General features: G+C 27.5%; 1 protein-coding gene across 1 annotated transcript; it reads left to right on the top strand.

Moving 5' to 3' along the window:
• The first annotated feature begins 1,990 nt into the window (after positions 1-1,990).
• Positions 1,991-18,894, top strand: LOC106692510 (vanin-like protein 3). The gene is made up of 7 exons (XM_014438489.2): positions 1,991-2,607; positions 11,086-11,217; positions 11,886-12,002; positions 13,573-13,715; positions 13,831-14,045; positions 14,206-14,397; positions 15,388-18,894. The coding sequence occupies exons 1-7, from the start codon at positions 2,557-2,559 to the stop codon at positions 16,218-16,220; spliced, it is 1,683 nt and encodes a 560-aa protein (XP_014293975.1). The 5' UTR covers positions 1,991-2,556; the 3' UTR covers positions 16,221-18,894.
• Positions 18,895-19,866: the final 972 nt, after the last annotated feature.

Raw genomic sequence — 19,866 nt, forward strand, 5'->3', positions numbered from 1 at the left:
CAACCTTCATTGGACCCCTCACATAACCTTATAATGCCAAAAGGCAATCCAAGGTATCCTTAACACCCAGCTATACATATAGCATACCTCCTATATGTACATACCAAATACCCACTAAAATCATTACAGGAGGGTATGAAAAAAAAAACTGTTAAAGTTAAATGAATGATAGTAGAAAAAAATTTTGTTTTCACTTAAAAAAAAAAATCTCACTATGTAACTTTATATTACTAGCATTTTTTAAAATTTATTTAATACCAGATCGGCCTGGTGGGCCTTGCATGGTTAATGTAAGAGGTACATTTTTTTTTCAACTATGGATTATGGGGAGTATAGTCTTATACAAAAGGCACCCCTAATTATATACAACGTTATAAATAAAAAAAGAAATTAGATAAAATAAATTTATTAAAATAATTGTTATTAATAACAGATAAAAGTAAAGTTATTAAAAAAAACATCATTTATGGATTTAACGAAATAAATAATTGAGTTCTAATGGGGAAAAAAATAAAGTGAATTTAAGAAAAAGAAGAGAAAAAAACAAATTAAGATAAAATAAAATTTTAGAGTGACATTAACAGAACTGATAAATATAGAACTTATAACAGGATATCCTGCAGCAACCTCGGCTTTAGTCTTCGGGTTGTGGTTGGGTTTCCCAAGTTGTAGGTCACTGCTCTTTTAACTGTCCGGTTACTGGAAGTTGAGCTTCATGATTATTTTTTTGATGTAATCCATTAAAATGCCGTTTATTATTGAATCTAAAGGTTGGGGAAATTCTTTAATTAATTAAAACACCAAGAGTACAAATGTTTGTTTGTTGACAGTTCTAAAACAAGGCGAACTGAACACAAACGCTGGGGTGCAGCAAAGGGTGTAACCAGGATCAGATAACTTGTAATGTAGTGGTACGCAACATTTTGTTCAAAGGGGCCATAAACACGTGTTCGTCTTGGTGTCGCGGGTAAAAAAAAAAAAATAATAATAATAAATAAAGAAAAAAAATTATGTTATGATTTCTTAGGTTTTCACGATTGTTATAAATTGAATTAAATAACTATGAACCGACTCATCGCATATATTTTAACCTTTTTTTGTCATTTCCTAATGTTCAAACACGTTATAGTGTCCGTGGTCACAAGCAGTTGTTTAATTATAATTATTTAGTTGTCAATAAAAAAAAAATTAAAAATTAATAAACTTATTATTGTAATGAAAATACGTTAGGGTCAGGTCCATTTATTGATAAGGTTTAGTATCAACTCTATTTATTGACCTGGTAAAATAATTTTAAAATACATAAATTTATATATTATAGTTTATTTATGATTAAAATTTGACATAGTCAAATTTACTACTTAATATTCTTTCTCGGTACATAAGTAATAGCAGAAAATATGTCTTGCTCGCTCAATGCGTATATAAAAACGCCCAATACAACCCATCGCTAATCCAAACACTTGATTGAAAAATTCTAAAATGATGTTTGGCCTTTGAAGTTTGATACAATCAGACGTCAGCTGTCGTATTAACAATAGCTCTGCACACTGCGGCGTGATAGTGTTACCTATTTACTCTCAATTTTTTTAAAGGGGGCGAAATTCAAAATGATTTAAAATGAAATAACACCAGATGAACCAACCACAATGGACCGGCAAGTTGAGTATATATATATATATATTAGGCTAATAATGTTTGTAGACGAATAATTTAGAATACCCTCACACCTTCCCGAAGAGTATCGTTCCGGCCACTCATTCCTAGAAATCGATTCCCAAGATAAAGGTATAATTTTATTTTAAAATCTATCGCGTCGAATGAAAGTGGTTTTAAATTAAATAGTTTCAATTCTTCATGACGATATAATGAGCGTATTATGACCAGACGAAAAATGCACCTTAACTATAGGTGCCCCTCAATCCAATGGGTTCCACACTGAAGTGGTAAGATAACGTTACAATCTGCTGATGAAAATCAAACATGTTTCAGTGATAAACCAGACACAATATGTTCTATTGGTAAAATTAGTTTTTAGTGATCTGAAATGCTTCACTTAGTCCAAAGCAGTATTGAATCTGCACTGATTTTTTTTTAATAATCAACTTTGGTAAATTTAAACATGTGTTTGTGCGGTAAGAAGAAAATATTTGACTGAATAAAGAGTTTACGGTTTTATGATCGAAATTTTATTTGGAAATACTGTCCGTAGACAGTTTTTTATCAGTCGTAATAAAAACAACAGGTGGTCACAGAATTGTTTACTTTGTATTTTAGTAGCTTCTAATTCTCCCAGAGGTTCGTAGAGCTCCTAAGTCATTTTTAATTTACAACCTAATTACTGTACTGTTTCACGGTCAACATTTATATAATCTCCTGCTCCGACAATCTTTATCACTGTCACTAAAGTTGTAATTTCTGCCGAATATCCCAAAGTAAATTGCCGTCGAGTTGGATTTCCTTCATTATTGCGTAAGCATTAAAGGCTGATAAAGATTCGTCGCTGAACTCTATACCTGTTTCAACCTGCGGCAAGTTATCAGGAAAGCAAACCTTATGAGGCTCTTACTGGCTGCATTGTTCGTAGTCTCTGCCATTGCAGTAAAGGTAAGACTTTTTGTGGTCATTCAATTTTAAATTATACTTATACGCTTCGAAGCTATTTCTGAACCTCTTCATTTTAAAAATGGTGTAGTGACTCTAATTTGAAATACGCTGTTTCGATCAATTAGTCTCTAGAATTTATATATATATATATAAAGATGATACGAACGATAATTCAATGTGGTGTTATAAAACGATGCTCCGATAAGAATATTCTGAAGTAAAGATGCCTCATAAAAGTGACATGACTTCAGTTACAATTTATTGTTTTAAAAAAACAACAACTCAAGAACTCCTATGGCTATTCTATAAGTTACCCCAACTGAAATATCCTCAAGCTAGAATTAAAAAGAATATAATATTAATATATTTTATGATCTTAAAAATAACATAAATTAACTGTCAATGTATATTGAACGATAATTATGTTTAAGTACATTCCACTTTAGCCTTGAGTGAACTTACAGTGCTGGAGCGAATTGTCGACTCGATTATAATTAATCAATCAGATTTCCCCTTCAGTCATTGATTGTAATTGTTAATCCAAATGACAATATTATCCGATTTAAAGTAATCAATTACTTGAAGAATGTTCTATAAGCCATCGATTAATGACCTATAATGCCCATATTGTCATCAAAGTGACAAGGCAACTGTCTACGTACTCTCCTTTAAGTTAAGTTAAAGGTAGACTCGTTTTTTAGTTGAATAAGAAGCGATCACTTATCAACTACTCAATTTAATTTGAATTGCACAATTGTTAAGCAGATAATATCCTCTTTAAGAAAACTGAATTTCAATTAAAGAAGTATGGTTCATTCGGTCATTTCCACTCCAATTTTTCAATATATATTTGTTTGAATGTTGTGATTATTATATCCTGAAACCAGTTTAATATGTATCTGTTTATGGTTGCTTCTGTGATTTCATTACAAAAACTAAAATAATAAATAATATACTAAATCAATAATTATAAATCACATTGAATTTATATCCAACTAGCAAACCTGGTAATGCTTCGTAATTGCTAGATGTAAATAAATTAATTGAATACAACTGAAAGTTTGATATATATAATATATATTTTATTTTATACCAGATCGGCCTGGTGGGCCTTATATGGTTGATATAATCGTTATATTATATATATTTTTTTTAACACTTGATTATGGGGGGAGGGTATAGTCTCGTACAAAAGACACCCCGAACTATATACAATGTTATTATTAAAAGAAGAAAAAAAAAAGTAAAATAAATAGATAAGAATAATACTTCTTAATAAAAGAGGAAATTAAAATCAATAAAAAAAAAAAATGATATTTGTACACTTAAATAAAACAAACAATTGGCCTCTAATGGTAAAAAGAAACAAGTTAATTTGAAAAAGAGAGAAGAAAATAGAAAAAAACAAAAAATAATAATAATGAATTAATAAAAAGTAAAATAGAGGTGGTGTGTCTATGAATTAATTTTATATTTATTAATATTTATAACAGAATGTCCTGCAGCAGTCTGGGCTTCAGTCTTCGGGTTGAGGTTGGGTTTACCAAGTTCTAGATCACTGCTCCTTTAACTGTCGGCAACTGGGAGTGGAACTTCATGAACCGTTTTTTGATGTAATCCTCTATTGACTCCATGTGTAATTGAAAGTTTGATATAAATTAATATATTTAATTATTTTTCAAATTGGGTTAAAGATTTAATTAGAGGCATATTATATCTATTTAGTTTATTGTGGAATAAACTAAACAATTATACACATATATGATAAAAATTTAGAAGTAACGTCAACAAATCCACACGAAACTTAGGAGTGGTTTAGGGCTCTATCAACTGCACCAAAGGGCACAATTCTGATCTAATTAAAAAAAATATATAACAATTGGATCTAATTAAACAAATTAGAACTGGAGGAATAAAAAAAAATTTGGAAAGTATTTCTTAATTAGAATCCAATATTTCGTTCTTATAATGGCATTTAATCTAAATGGTGATAATGTAGGTACATTAAAAGATTTGTTAGGAGTAAAACAAAGTTTATATCCGTTTTTAGAACGGACTTCAAGAAACGCTTAAATACGAATTTTCGAAAAAAATAGAAAATAAATTTTTTTGGCCTAAAATTTTTGCTTTCAAGACTTGGCAGTTGTTTAGGGCTTTATAAACTGCACAAACCGGATCTAACTAAACAGATTAGAACCAGAGATAATACAAAAAGTTTAACTTTATTTTGAACCAATATTTTGCCCTTAGAAAGGTATTAAATCTTGAAAATTAAATTTAGTAATTTAAGTGGTAGATTATGTGCAGACATTCAACTACCCATCACCTGTATTAAAGTAGAAATTGAATAAAATGCTGAGTTATGAACGTTATGATTATTGAATCCTCCAAGTAAATCAAACTGAAAAATTTCTTGTTGTTAATTTCTTTTAAAATGGTATTTGTTGTTTTCGGACAAAGTTAAAAACAAATATGCTCTGCTTATTGTTAGAAAAAGTTTGGTGAGCCACTTTATTTTTAGTTCTTTATGTTTTTTTAAAATTTTAGTGAATAAAAAATCATTAATATATTTTTCTTATACTTCAGAAAGATACTAAAATCGATTGGCACATAATAACCATGAAGAAAATATGTACTTTCTGAGTTATGCTCCAAAATACTAAATTTTGTTAATTAACTCAATCGGAAAAATCAGAATAGCCTATATCACGGAAAAATCTCAAAGGAAAAAACACAAAGCAAACAGCCCCTCACAATCGGATCAACGGAAGCGCATAAAGTAACAACACGCAAATATTGATTTTTATATATTAGATAAATGGAGTATATTGGACAAAACAATATATTAAGCATGGTAATGGATAGGGAAGAGCTTAACATTTTGTTAGACAACGCACATAAAACAGGCAAATATATTTATATTTCAACATTCTTTGTATGGAAATATCATCTTCAGACAGTTTTTAAACAATACTTTTAAAGTTCAACAGTTTTTATCAAGTTACATTAAACTTCGATGCTTCGGTAACTTCAGAACAAAGATTTAAAGTCATAATCTTAATTCACAATATAGGCTTGAAATATATTATATTAAATCAATAATTATAAATCACATTGAATTTGTATTCAAGATATTGAGTATATCGGAACAAATAATATGTAAAGTATAAATTTGGATGAAAAAATCGGAAGATTATATAATAATGAATATATACAATTTTTTATAGAGTAGAATTTTGAACGTTATTGTAACAAAATAGACTAATTAAAAATTAAGAGTCTTCTAAGGTTGGTAAGTGGAAACATTAATACACATACATATTATTAAATTTTTTTTTTAATAAACCACAGGTCAAATTAATAACATAAATAAGATAAAGTGATATGATTGTTAAAGTAAAAAAAAGAAAATTAGCTTGATATTTCGTATTAATATTACTATATTGTATTTTAAGTCGGTTTTAATTCAGTGTCAAAACGTTTTTATAAAATAAAAATGATTACTGGTTTTAGCGAACATATTTTATTATTTTTAATTTGACCTAAATAATTGTCAGGAAAATTAACGGAGTAGAGAAAAAGCTTAAACTCTTGTTAGATAATACATACAAAACAAGAAAAACAAACAATATATATATTTATTCATTATTTATATGAAAATATCATCTTGGGACAGTTTTTAAATAATTTAAACTTTCAACATTTTCTCCTATATGGAGCTAAACTTTTGTTGCAAAATTTTATTTTATGTTTCGCTTTCCTTGTTTTTCAGATTAACAATGTTTTCCTCAGTCCTTTCCTGGGATAAAAATATCTCAGCTCTTGAAAAAGTTTAATCAACATTAATCAAAAGAACATGGCCCGGGTGCGGTAAAACTAAAATAAAAAATAAAGCATATATTATAAGGCAATGTTTCCACGGAGGAAAGCCAAAGAATCACGTTGGCTAATAATAAGTTTTTTTTTATATTTTAGTTATATTGACCGCACCCTTTTATGAATTACACGTAGTCAATCAACAATCTTCCAATTCTATGTTTAATGTTTTAATTTCGTACAATGGCTTCTGATTTGACGAGAGGTGTGGTGTAGAACTAGGTTTATTGGCATAAGTAAAATAGTTTTTTAAGAGAGGATAGTAGACTTCAAGTCTAAAGTTCATACGCTCCCATTCGACGCAGGAAAGTAAAAATTAATTTTTTATGCAATTCACGTTTTTTTGTTGAATCGGAAACGAGAGCTAAAAAACAATTTGAGCCGGGTAATCTTAAATTGCTACATACCAAACTGGACAAAATTATCTTAAGAAACAAGTGTAATTTATCTTTGTTAAAACAATTTGAAATGCTCCTTAGCTAAAATTTTATTTAATTAAGTTGAGGTCAGTTATATATATATATATGTATACATACATACGGACATGTGAAGATTTCCTTCGTTATTGCATAAGCATAATGGCTGATAAAGATTCATCGCTGAACTCGACACCGGTTTCAACCTGTGGCAAGTTATCAGGAAAGTAAACCTTATGAGGCTCTTGCTGGCTGCATTGTTCGTAGTCTCTGCATTGCAGTAAAGGCAAGATTTTTTGTAGCCAGTCAATTTTAAATTATATATAGTTAATTGCTTCGAAGCTATTTCTGAACCTCTTAATTTTAAAAATGCTGTAGTGACTCTTACATGAAATCCGCTGTTTGGATCAATTAGTCTCTAGAAATTTCCCGAAAATTACCCATATAATATATATAAATATGTATAAAGATATGAATGATAATTAAGTCTGATGCTATAAGATAATGCTACGATAAGAATATTCTGAAATAAAGATGCCTGATAAAAGTGACATTATTTCAGTTACAATTTATTATTTTTTTAAAAATAAATAATAACTTTAGAACTCCTGTAGCCATTCCATAAGTTTTATGATCTTAAAAATAACATAAATTAACTGTCAAGAAAAAAATCAATGTATATTGAAGGATAATTATGTTTTAGTACATTCCACTTTAGCCTTGAGCGAACTAACTCTGCTGCCGCGAATTCACAACTCGATTATAATTAATCAATCAGATTTCCCCTTCAGTCATTGATTGTTATTATCAATCCTAATTAAAATATTATCCTATTTAAAGTAATCAATTACATCAAAAATGTTCTATAAACCATCGATATTGATATTAAAGTGACAACTAAACTGTCTTTTTATGTACCCTCCTTTAAGTTAGGTGTTTTTTAAAGCTAGTCACTTCAAGCGATAGCTCAAAAACTATTCAAGGTAATTAAATTTAAATTGCACCATTGTTAAGATAATTTTCCGTCGAAGAAATATGGTTTACAACTTACCACCTTCCTTTTATTAATTACACTTGGCCAATCAACGATCTTTCAATTCTACATTTAATGTTTTGATTTTGTACCGTGGTTTCTGATTTGACAAAAGGTGTGGGGTAGAACCAGGTTTAATGGCACAAGTAAACTTGTTTTTTTTTTTTTAAGATAGCAGATTTCAAGTTTAACAATCATAAATTTCATGTGGACTACGCTCCCATTCGACGCAGGAGATAACGTTTACAACAAGTAACGTTTTTTGTTGAATTGGAGACGAGAGCTAAAAAACAATTTGAGCCAGGCGATCATAAATTGCTGCATAGTAAACTACACACAATTTTCTTAAAAACAGAAGTATAATTTGTCTAAATAGCTTCTAAGCTGTAATTTCTCTTTAATTAACTTAAGCTCTGTTACTGAATGATATATACATATATATGTACGAGATGAAGATTTATAAATTTATTTGAATATTTGCTGAAAAAAAAAAAAAACATGCACTTTTAGTTATAAGAATTAATAAACCGAAGCACACGGCCTAAAAACCCTTTCAAAGAATCTAATAACGAAGGAAAATTACATTTCCATCATGAATTAAAAAAATATTTTTCCTCGTGATAATCTAATGATTTTTTTTTGTAAATAATTTAAAAAATATTTAAATTTGAGAATGAACTTTGCTGATTCTAAGACTCAAATAATCTCGCATAAATTGAAAACAAATATTGTAGAAAAAATATATATGATTGTTATAAAAATTTAAATAATCACTCATAAATTGTACGTGAATCTAATAAATGAACCTTGTACATGTCAAGGAGACTGCAAGATATTTATTTCTACCTGATTTATGAAAAAGAATAAATTAATTGTTCAGTATTTAATTTTTTTCTCCAAATAGGATTTTTTGAATCAATATGAGATCATGACTTGGCCATTTTTTAAAATATAGGAAAAATTCTTAGAGTATAGGGATCAATTTATAACAACATTACAAAAGAAAAGTAGAAAAAAAATAATATCATATATAGTGCACTGGTTCATTGTGTTCAATAAGTTACGAATTGCTAATGAGCAACACCAAAACCTTTAAGTAAGGGGAAGTTATATAATGAGATTTTATTTACAATAGACCTTGCTAAATTGCTCAAATAACAATTAGAATAATTATTAACTCAGATACATTATCAGACATGAATCATGTAATGTGTTTTTCTTGTTCTTGTTATCAGTGTTTTTATTTTTCTATATGGGGAAGTAAAAATATTTTAGATGAAGTATTTTTTAATTCTGTTAATAATATAATACTATATTATGAACTATATCAGAGTTCAGTTCAGTGATTACTTCATTCTTCCTAGAAAACGTTTTAAGTTCCTTTCGGATTGAACCAATGAATCGGTGTCCTTACATATTTTGTCCGAGACATCTTATTCTCTAGTGTGCTAAGTGACTTAAGTTGCGTCCGGATATGATGCAACCTACCAATGCTTACATAAAATATTGCTAATACGCTTGAAACCTCCTATATATCGTGTAAGTGTAATTCTGAAGGATCATATATACTTCGTAGTCACAACCCGGAGTTCCTGACTCTTTCACAGGATCTAATCTCAAGTAAAAAAATGTTTTTTCTCACGGAGTCTTTTCATTGCTCATTACTTGGTTTGCCCTTTGGATTAATTTGGTTCATTTAAACCGGCACAGGTTTAAACAATAGGTATGGTTTGACAGTAATGGATTGGGCTAGTAAAATGGATTATGGTTGTTTAGACAGGACGTGAACAAAATCTTATATTGTATTCATGGTCTGCCACAGACTGGCTCGCTCTCCCAATCAGTGGCGTATGTACTCGGCCTAGGTGGGAAAATATGAGCACTATTGTTGATATTAACATTCCTTTTGTTCAATCATCTATTTCTTAATAATCACGGTAATGAGGGTGTTTGTGACCGTGGAAGTTTAAGTCCCTTCGTTTATTTAATGTATTGATTTTTTTTTGTTAGAAAAGTAACGTAAAGCTAGCCAAATCTCTCTACTGAACTACGCAGTTTATCAACACTTTACGTATCATTATGAAGATAAGATAGGATTAAATAGGCTCGATAATTTAGATTGCATTAGTTACCATGGATGGTATCATATTTAAATTATTATAATTCTTTAAACATACGTTTTCTTTACCTAACATTAAGGAAATAAATCCAATAAAGTAGTGATTCATTAGGTATCTACATTCTTATATAAATACAAAATTAAAAATACAACTACTTTATGTGCCATCATTAACTGTACTTGGAATAATATAATAAAATTAATAGATTAGAAGGTTTTTATTAATATTGTTCCATGATAACATTAATCAGGTAAAATCTGAGTAAATTTGGAATTTTTGAAATAAAATTGGAAAAGTAAAACTGATTTCCTTGAAATGGTTATTACAGCTGTTGGTATATATTACATCAACCTTAATATCTAGGAAGAAATAGGAAATAGTGCTGAGATCATAGTTGGTTTATTTTATAACTTATAGACTAATCATTGTTACCAATTATTAATCATTTATAGGCATGGTATTAGATATGGTATTACACAACTGTTAATCAGACATAGTGGTGGGTATGAACTCACCTATACACAATTTATAAAGTAAACCAATTAACTTAAAGTTATATTCGTTCAGACATTTTGTTAGCCATCACTAAAAAGTCAAAAATATTTAAATTTAAATTTAAATATTACAAAATTTATCTTGACATTTTAAATAAAAAATATTTAAATCATGTTTAAATGGAATTAATGAATTGTTAAAGAAAATAGTGAGTTTAAATATGGTATTTACTTTTACTTCCAAATGCTTTTTAATACATAAAATAATTCATTTAAAAAAAAGGATCTAGAAATAGTTAATAATTATTGACTTTAGATTTTAAACCTTTTAATTCTTATTAACTTAAAAACATTTAATCATGATAAAATATAATGATGACAGTCTCATATCCATATTATATAAACTCTGTAGATATAAAAATAGCTATACAAAATATTTTGTTTTTATTTTAAGTGTGTGTGCATGTGTAAATATATTATTATTTTAAAAATTTCTCTTATACCATCTCTTTTAAATATTTTTTTTTAATTTCTTGCAGACTCCACCTGAAGAAGATTTCTACTATGCAGCTGTTGTTGAATATATGCCAGTTAAAGGTGCTGATGCTGAAGAAACCCTGAAGTTGAATGTTAATCGTTATGTAGAAATAATCAGTGAAGCCGCCAAAACAGTAAGTTTTGTTTTAATTAACATCACAGGAAATCGTCACTTATATTAAGTTGGTAACATTGGAAAAGCTACTGGAGTGAAGCACCATAAAAAAAGACCAAATATAAATATTCCCAAAAATGGCTCGGAACATAATTTGTTATGCAAATTTGACTTTCATCTACCATTCCTTATGTTAGTTGAATATTAATTTATAATCAGCATTAATATTACATAAATATTAATATATATTTTCATTTAATTCTCACTTAAAAGTAAAAAACTCAAATTTCTAACTTACTTCACTTCTTTATCAACTGGTGATTCTATTGGATTTTTTCTGTGGCATACTTCTATTGTATATAGTCTTGAAGTTGGTATGGTCCTTTGCAACTTCATAATATTTATGTATCAAATTATGGAATATTTCTTTATTTTTTAAGTGTAATTACTTCAATTATAATAGTCCATTTTTTTTTCTTCTTACTAGCCTTATGTACTAAAAAGAAATTAAAACATATATATATATATATATTTGTAACAGGTCAAAAATCAATAGAGTCAGTTCATGATGATAGAAGTATTTTTTAAATTAAAAATTCGAAAATTTGTTTATACAACCAAAATAAAATAAATTTGTTCATTGTGAAATGCATATCAAATCCAGTGTATGACGAAATTTCTTTTTAGGCTGACATTGTAGTTTTTCCAGAAGGAGGTCTTAACAATGGTGACCTAACACTTTTCTTGGAAATACCCTATGAAAAAAATAATGCTGTCTCCTTAGAATCTGTAGCCACACATGATGTAAGTATATTATTTTGTATAACTACAATTTTTTTTTTTCAAACTATAGTATTATTATGATTGCTAGAATTAGTTTCATGGTTTATTTGTTGTTACTATATTTACTGTAAGGTGTGGTACTGCTTTTATGTATCTTTGGCCTGTTACATGCGACAATTATTTTGGTTGCTTAGTTCTCCAAAAGGAAACTAAATTTTGTTATTTAACTGAAAAAAATCCAATGCCCACATTGTTTATTACAACCAGTCATGGTAATAATTGTACAAGAAAAATCAAAATACTGCCTATGGACTATTGAACAAGCAGTAAATTGGCTACAGTAAGGATAAAAAACCAAATAACATTTACTGATAAAGTAGAGAGTATTTTCCATGGTAGAGAGTATGATAGAAATCTCACAGTTTTCCATAGAGATCTTATTCCCTTATCGCCTCCATAGATCCTAGCAGAGCTTGAGAACATACCTAAGTATGAAGAGCACCCTAGTTTATAGGCTGTTGAATGCTAGTTATGGTGTATTTTCTAAAATTTTCCAAATATCAAATGGTTCTGCTTTGATGGTTCTAAGATAACGTACCACATCAAAATCAAATATATGTATTGGGCTGCTAGAAGACTTATGGTAAAAAAAACAAACTGATTTCAATGTAAGCAGGAATTTTGGTCATGTTATAAGTCTTCATCAGGATGACTGGTTGCTAACAAATTGAAGCAGTATTATACTTTATTACGTGTTTCTTTCCTAAACTCGCCCTTTAACCATCTTCAGGGATTGATAATTTCAATTTTCGAATTTTCAGGGAATGTACGGGGATGGGCCTTAGTCCTATATTGATTTTCTCAGATTTTTTCAAATTAGAATTAAGATTTGGGATGACCGTAAATTGAGTGCAATATCAATTTCATCAGATTCTGTCTAATTACTTTTGCTTCTACATACGAAAAACTCCTTCCTGGATAGACTTGTATTTCAACAACGTAACTTGTATTTCTCCCATAGAGTTTATTATCATATAACAACTTAAACCTTGAAACATATTTAACAACCTAACCAATAGCAATGTACAGAAAAAAAATAATTTCGAGAGAATGCAGTTAGAAAATACATACAAGTAAAATAACAACTAAATTGACTGATGTGCTTGGCAGACTTTTTTTATAGTCAGACCTTATGTTTGTTATTACTTTTTATAGTGCTATGTATCCCAATTCAGGTAGGAAAATAGAGTTTTCCTACAAGTTACAAATTTCAAAAAGGAGGTTGAAATTTATTCTGAACACTTGTCATAAACAAAAATTATCACTTACTAGAATGAAATTGGTTTTTATTTTACCTTTGGCTTACTGAATGTAGTTGTAGCCAGCCAAACAATTAACTGTCATGTGAATTTTATATGTTTTTGAGTCCGATAGTGTTTATTCCATTTATGTACTTGAGCGCATAATCTTCCTTGGATTCTAAAAGACAAATACAATTACTTAAATTTAAAATAGTTTTTGAAAAATTATGAAAATACTCGGTGAAGCCACTTTTGCATTTTTTTAAATACCTATCTTTAACCATCTTCAGGCCTTAAGGAATCTCTCAAGAGCTGCTAAAGATTATGGAATATATGTAGCAGTAAATATCCATGAAGAAGAAACAACAAAAAATGGAAGTTTAAAATATAATACCAATGTTGTATTCAACAGAAATGGGAGTGTAATTGCTAGGTAAAATTATTAATTAGTACTGATATTAATCTTAGAAATTAATATATTATGAAAACATTTAAGATTTTATTTAGATATACATTACTGGCTATGAATTTTATGATATTGTTCACAGGTATAGAAAGTATAACCTTTTTTCAGAAACAATATTGAATATAACATCAGAACCTGAGCACATATATTTCGACTCTGATTTTGGAGTGCGTTTTGGAACCTTTACCTGTTTTGACATTCTCTTTAAAGAGCCGGGTTTGACTCTTGTTCAGAAATATAATGTTACTGATATGATTATATCCGTACATTGGTTCTCAGAATTACCTTTCCTGACTGGTAATTTATTTTATAGTTGATAACAATAAGGACATAAAATAATTTTAAACAAAGATTTTATTTATCTTTAAAATAATAAAATAAATGAATGTATTCAGTAATATTTTACTGATACATTAAATATGGCTGAAAACTTAAATTTGTATTTTGTTTTTTCTAGCGGTTCAAGAACAAGCTGCTTGGTCCTATGCATCAAATGCGAACTTATTAGCTTCTAATGTGAATGATGTTACTAGAGGGACCACTGGTAGTGGAATATATGCTGGCAATAGAGGTCCTGTAATTGTTCTTCAAAGTCTACAATCTGGCTCACGGCTTTTGCAAGCTAAACTTTACAAAGAAGGGAGACAAGGTAGGGATCACTTAATTTTAATAAAACAAAAAAAACCTACTAGTATAATTATATGTGATAATTATTACTATGATCATATATGTTACTACATAAGTCTAACAAGTGTTAAAACATAAAATTTACCAGTAAATCTTTGGTTTTACCATAACTATTAGTTAAAATCTGTAATAAACTGTAAAGTTGGAGTTTTATCAATTAATCTTAAGAGTTTCTCTGTCCCAACACAAAAGTAAAAAGGTTTTGAATAAAAAATAAAGAAATCTACTTTTACTGCAGATGAAAAATTGACTTTTACCAAAGTAAACTGGAAAATGTTAAATGTTAGAACTAGCCAGCATGGCCCTGTTTCATAATGAAAGCCAATAGTATTATTTCAAATACAAGTGTAGAAACAACGTGTTAATTACACTAATACTTTTTTTTTTTTCATAATAGGGAGGACTATTAGTGATATTACAGGAGTTAAAAGGTACTAAAGTACAAGTTACTGTTGTACAAGTCAGTGTAATTGTGTTAAGTTAATTCGGCAAGACTAGTAGTATTAGTTTGTACTTTATTATGAAACAGGGCTCTGGGCAGTTGAAAGGCATAAAAATAATTAATAAATTACCATTTTTTTTTGTTTACTCAACAGAATGATATTTCTTAATCCAATATTGATATTAATTTTTTGATGCTTTCGCATTAGCCCAACGGCCAATTTCCTATTTTCAAGCAATACTGTAAGGTTCATTGGGACTATTACTATTATTTGGTAATTATTACTATTATTAAGTTAATTATTATTAACTTTTAAGATTATTGCTAGTAGGTAATGTATTTTAAATCATTGACTAGCTAATAGTATGAAGAAATACCTAGGCATTTATTTCTTTAAAGTTTTAAATTTAAATAATTCCAATGAATTATATGTTAATTAAATAAACATTGAACAACCACTAAAACTAGAAAAAAATTAGGTTACATTTTTTATTTCTGTTTTTTCCATAGGAGTTTCGAATGGAACCATTATAGATCTTCATCCAATGCCAATTGGAACAGAAGACTTCAGATTAAAGCGACAATACCTTGAAGATTTTGTTACAGAAATATTGATACCAGATTCACCACTTATTAAAATTCCTGAAGATGGAGATGAAGGGAAACACAGCTTTATTCAAGAAACTGTGATTGAACAAGAACTATGTCAAAGCGAATTTTGTTGCCACTTTCATGTTAATATGACAGTGACTTACAAAACTGATGATTTTCCAATTAAAGAAGACAGATCATATCATTTATCAGATTCATTTTATCATTATCGATATCGATTAGCAGTTTTCAATGGTGTACGAACCTTTGATGGCTTTGCCTCAGGAGGTAATCAAATCTGTGGGATAATCCCTTGTTTGAATGAAACATTTGCAAGCTGTGGATTGAAAACTGGCTATATAGATCCCCTAGTAATAGATACACTTGTCTATGGTCCATTATATGTTTATGATACTGTTTTTAATGATGTCACAATTACAACATCTACACTTGCTCCAGACAGCTTTACCTCTCCTCAATTTATGGAGTCATCAAACACAGAAAATCAGTTTGGATCAGTGGCAAATATTTCAAATATTGATTTTACTGTAAAAGATTCTTTTTCAAAAGTTAGATTTTCTTCTTCAAAACTTGTATCAGGAGCAATTTTTAATCGTGTATTTTCAAGAGATGGAAGCCCACCTGGAGTTACTCCTTCTTCAGGTTATTCTAATTTGACACCTTCATTATTGATCTGTATAATAGTACTGCTTCTACCAAAGTTATTTCACATTTTACCAGTTTATAGATGATTGTTTATGTATATATTTACCATCCCAATACATTTCGATATATTTCTAAATCGAATGAAAAGTAATATAAATCAAACAGAGCCCTTTCAAAATCACTAACAATCCTTTCCAAGTTAACGTAAACATTCCAATAGAAACCATTTCCTAAGAATAGTTATTAACTTTTCATCACTACTGTAACTCATTCTGTTAAATAGATTCATTTATATTTCTTCTGTAAAACTTGTAAATAATTAGAAAATTACTACATACCTATAAACATGAAATATTTTTAAATTTTAATTTTAAAACTATGTTTTATTAATAGAAGAATGTTTTTGTTATTTTAAAAATTTTATTAAACTATCTTCTTTTGTTTAATCTAATTATTAAAATATTAATTTTCACTTTTCCACAATATAATACCTTCAAAATGAAAATAGTCTTGGATGAATGGAATGAGGTTTTTTGGGCAAGAAGTTAGAAATTGTGTTATTCCATAATTTTGTAAAGAGTAATCAATTAGCATCGTTATAAATATTTTTACATCAGTAGTTATTAAGAAAATCACATTAAAAAATTAGTTAAGGTGGTACTTAGGTTTGCTGTTAAATTGGTAGTAGTTGTACAGTTGAGCTAAATCAAATAGATACAGTTTTACTGTCCTTAAAGAATCTCATCCCTTATTAACATACCTCAATGTAGAAAGCGGCAATAAAATTATTTTTAAAATTAAGTAAAATAATGTTTTAGGATGGAAAAAAAATGATAAATACCAATTTTTACTAAGGGATAAAAAATATATATTTCAATGGTGTTGTATTTTGATCTGAAAGGAGCTCCTTTTTAAAAAAATGGCTACACTGTTCTTTACAGCCACTCTAATTGATATCCCTTAGATATTAATTGAAGAATTAAGAATGAATTTAATTTCCATTTTTACTTCTTATTCATGAAGGGAAATGAAACCCGCTCTTAGTTTTATTATTGTTAGTTTTAAAACCAATGTCAATAGCTTTAAATAAAATATACTAGATACTATAATGTATTATAGTACTTAGTATATTTTATTAATTACTGAAAATAAGAATAATTAATTATTTAACAATAAATTTGACTTTTTAAATATCTGTTGCATTTCTTTGTTTTAAAAAAAAATAAAACCTGTTTTATTACACTGAGTGTCCAAGTATTCATAATTTACTGAGATTTTTGTTTTTATTTATTCATATGAATTTCGTTAACAGAAGAGTACGTAATAACAAAAAAAAGTTCATATAAACAATAATTATAGGTAAACTGATTTAAGTTTAACTTATTATTAAGGTTAACAATCTTGTACAGTAATAATTTTCTTATGTTAATTTATATTACAAGAGTAGCTACTGATGTTCAACACCATATTTATCTCTATTTAAAAAAATTATGAATAATACATATATGCTACATTATGTAATTCTAAATTTATATATTTATTTTTAAAAAAAGAAGATCATGAGACTGTCTGTAGTATTAGCCTGAATAATAAACGATTGTTTTATTTATTTATATAAATTTACTAATATTTATTATTATTTATTTATTGGAAATTTTTTACAAAATATTCTTTAAAAAAGTCAAAAACGTAAGTGTCAAATATTTTTGGAAATATATAATTAAAATAATAAATATAGAGCTAAATTATAATAGTAGTAATATAGAAATTCTTGGTCGATAACCCTGTTACCCAGTTTAATAATTGTCAATGATTATTAAACAATATAATGTATTGGGTGAGGACTGAGATATAAACTTGACATTATTTACATACAATTTATTTTTTGGTATTATTTACAGGATTATATATTCAGTTAGACAGAAAAAAAAATATTTACAGGATAAGTGAGATAGTTCAATGCTATTTACATAATATACTGTTATGTAAATTACTTTAAAATAATAAAAAAAAAACTTTTTTTTATGTTATTAACGGAAAAAATCAGTATCGTACTACTATCAAACAATGAAACATCCTATTTACACATTCTAATGTTATTAAAATTATTTATCTATATTTATTTATGAAAATAACATCAACTTCTTTGTACATATCAGATATACAAATTTACAGTACAATTAATTCTTGTTTTATGTTAATAATTTGCTCTTGAAACCTAAATAGTGAAACAAAATTATATTAATTGCATATCTAAAGATTAGTTTCTTTAAAGTATCAAACAATAAATAAAAAATGTTTGATCAATTTTCCAGATTACTTATTTTATGATGAAATAATTTAAGATTATGGTATTAAACTATGTATAATAAAATAATTTAATAATATATAAATAATTACTATCATCCTGGCGTAATATTATTGGCAAAAGTAATCGTATTATCATTGGCAAAAGTTCATTTTTTCAGAAGGAAAAAAAAATTAATTGATTTAAAAATAGTATAGGTTAGGTAGTGATATACATTCAAGTAGAAAAAATTAACAATTATTTATGTACAAATAAAATAATTAAATTACCCTAAATCTAAACATTTTTGACTTATCTAGTTTCAAACTTGTGCTGATGATATCCTATTAATTAACTAAACAATTGGTGGCTATTTGGTTGATTTGGCTATTTAATGGCACATTTGATGTCAAGAGAGAAATTTTAAATGTAAAAATTTTTATTATAATTCTCAATAAAATATTTCTAAAGTTTTTTTTCTTTATTAATATAGTAGATATTTTCAAAAAATTATTTAGAAAATTTACAATTGTATTTTCAAAAAATTATTTAGAAAATTTACAATTGTTTCTTAAATTACTTAAAATTATGACACAAACAAATTTTTATATATCAGATTTATACTATTACAGTCAAACAAAATTAATATTACCTGATGCCATATACCTAAATATTGATAACATCAAAGAATTCAAATTATGCTATCGAAAGTTATTTGTGGAAACAATTTATTTTAAGGTAGTAATTTTTTCACTATCTATAGGTTACTGTCCAGCTTCTTGAAACACAGATTTTGACACAATTATGTATTATCAACTGATTTAATAAATATTCAACATTTTTTATTTTTTTAAATATTTTTTTATAAATATTTATCATTATTTTATAATATACTTAAAAGGTATATTTAATAGTATGCTATTCATAATGATGGGATATAATCCAAGTGAAGGTCCTGTAACTGGGATTAAATCAAAAGTGAATTAGGTTCAATTTAAATTTGTAACATAGTAACAATAAGTATTAGAGCCAATATTAGTATAAAAAGGTGACCTTAGTGAGCAATATAGCTTTACATGTAAAGTGCCTATGTTACATTCTTTAGATAAAGTCTTACAAAAATTGTTTTTAATAGAGAATAAAAATGAAATTAAGAACGGATTTATTTTTGAAGAACGCTGTATTTTTTTTATACAATGTGATGTAGCCTACCATAGTAGAGTTTCACTAAAAACATTTATGGTTGCAAATTTTGAGGTTAAGTATATTATAAGGCCATAATTATAAGATGCGAACTAAACATTTTTAGGAACTGATATTTAGGAATAAACACCATTGAATTTGAAGGATACTATGTACAAAGAAAGAGGATCATAGACAGGACTATAAGGATAATGCAAATTAATTTGAGCAGAGAGGCTTGTAATGGGTTAGATACTGGTTAT

The sequence above is a fragment of the Halyomorpha halys genome, unplaced genomic scaffold (assembly GCF_000696795.3).
Source record: "Halyomorpha halys isolate HHAL.00 unplaced genomic scaffold, Hhal_1.1 Scaffold58.1, whole genome shotgun sequence".
NCBI lineage: Eukaryota > Metazoa > Arthropoda > Insecta > Hemiptera > Pentatomidae > Halyomorpha > Halyomorpha halys.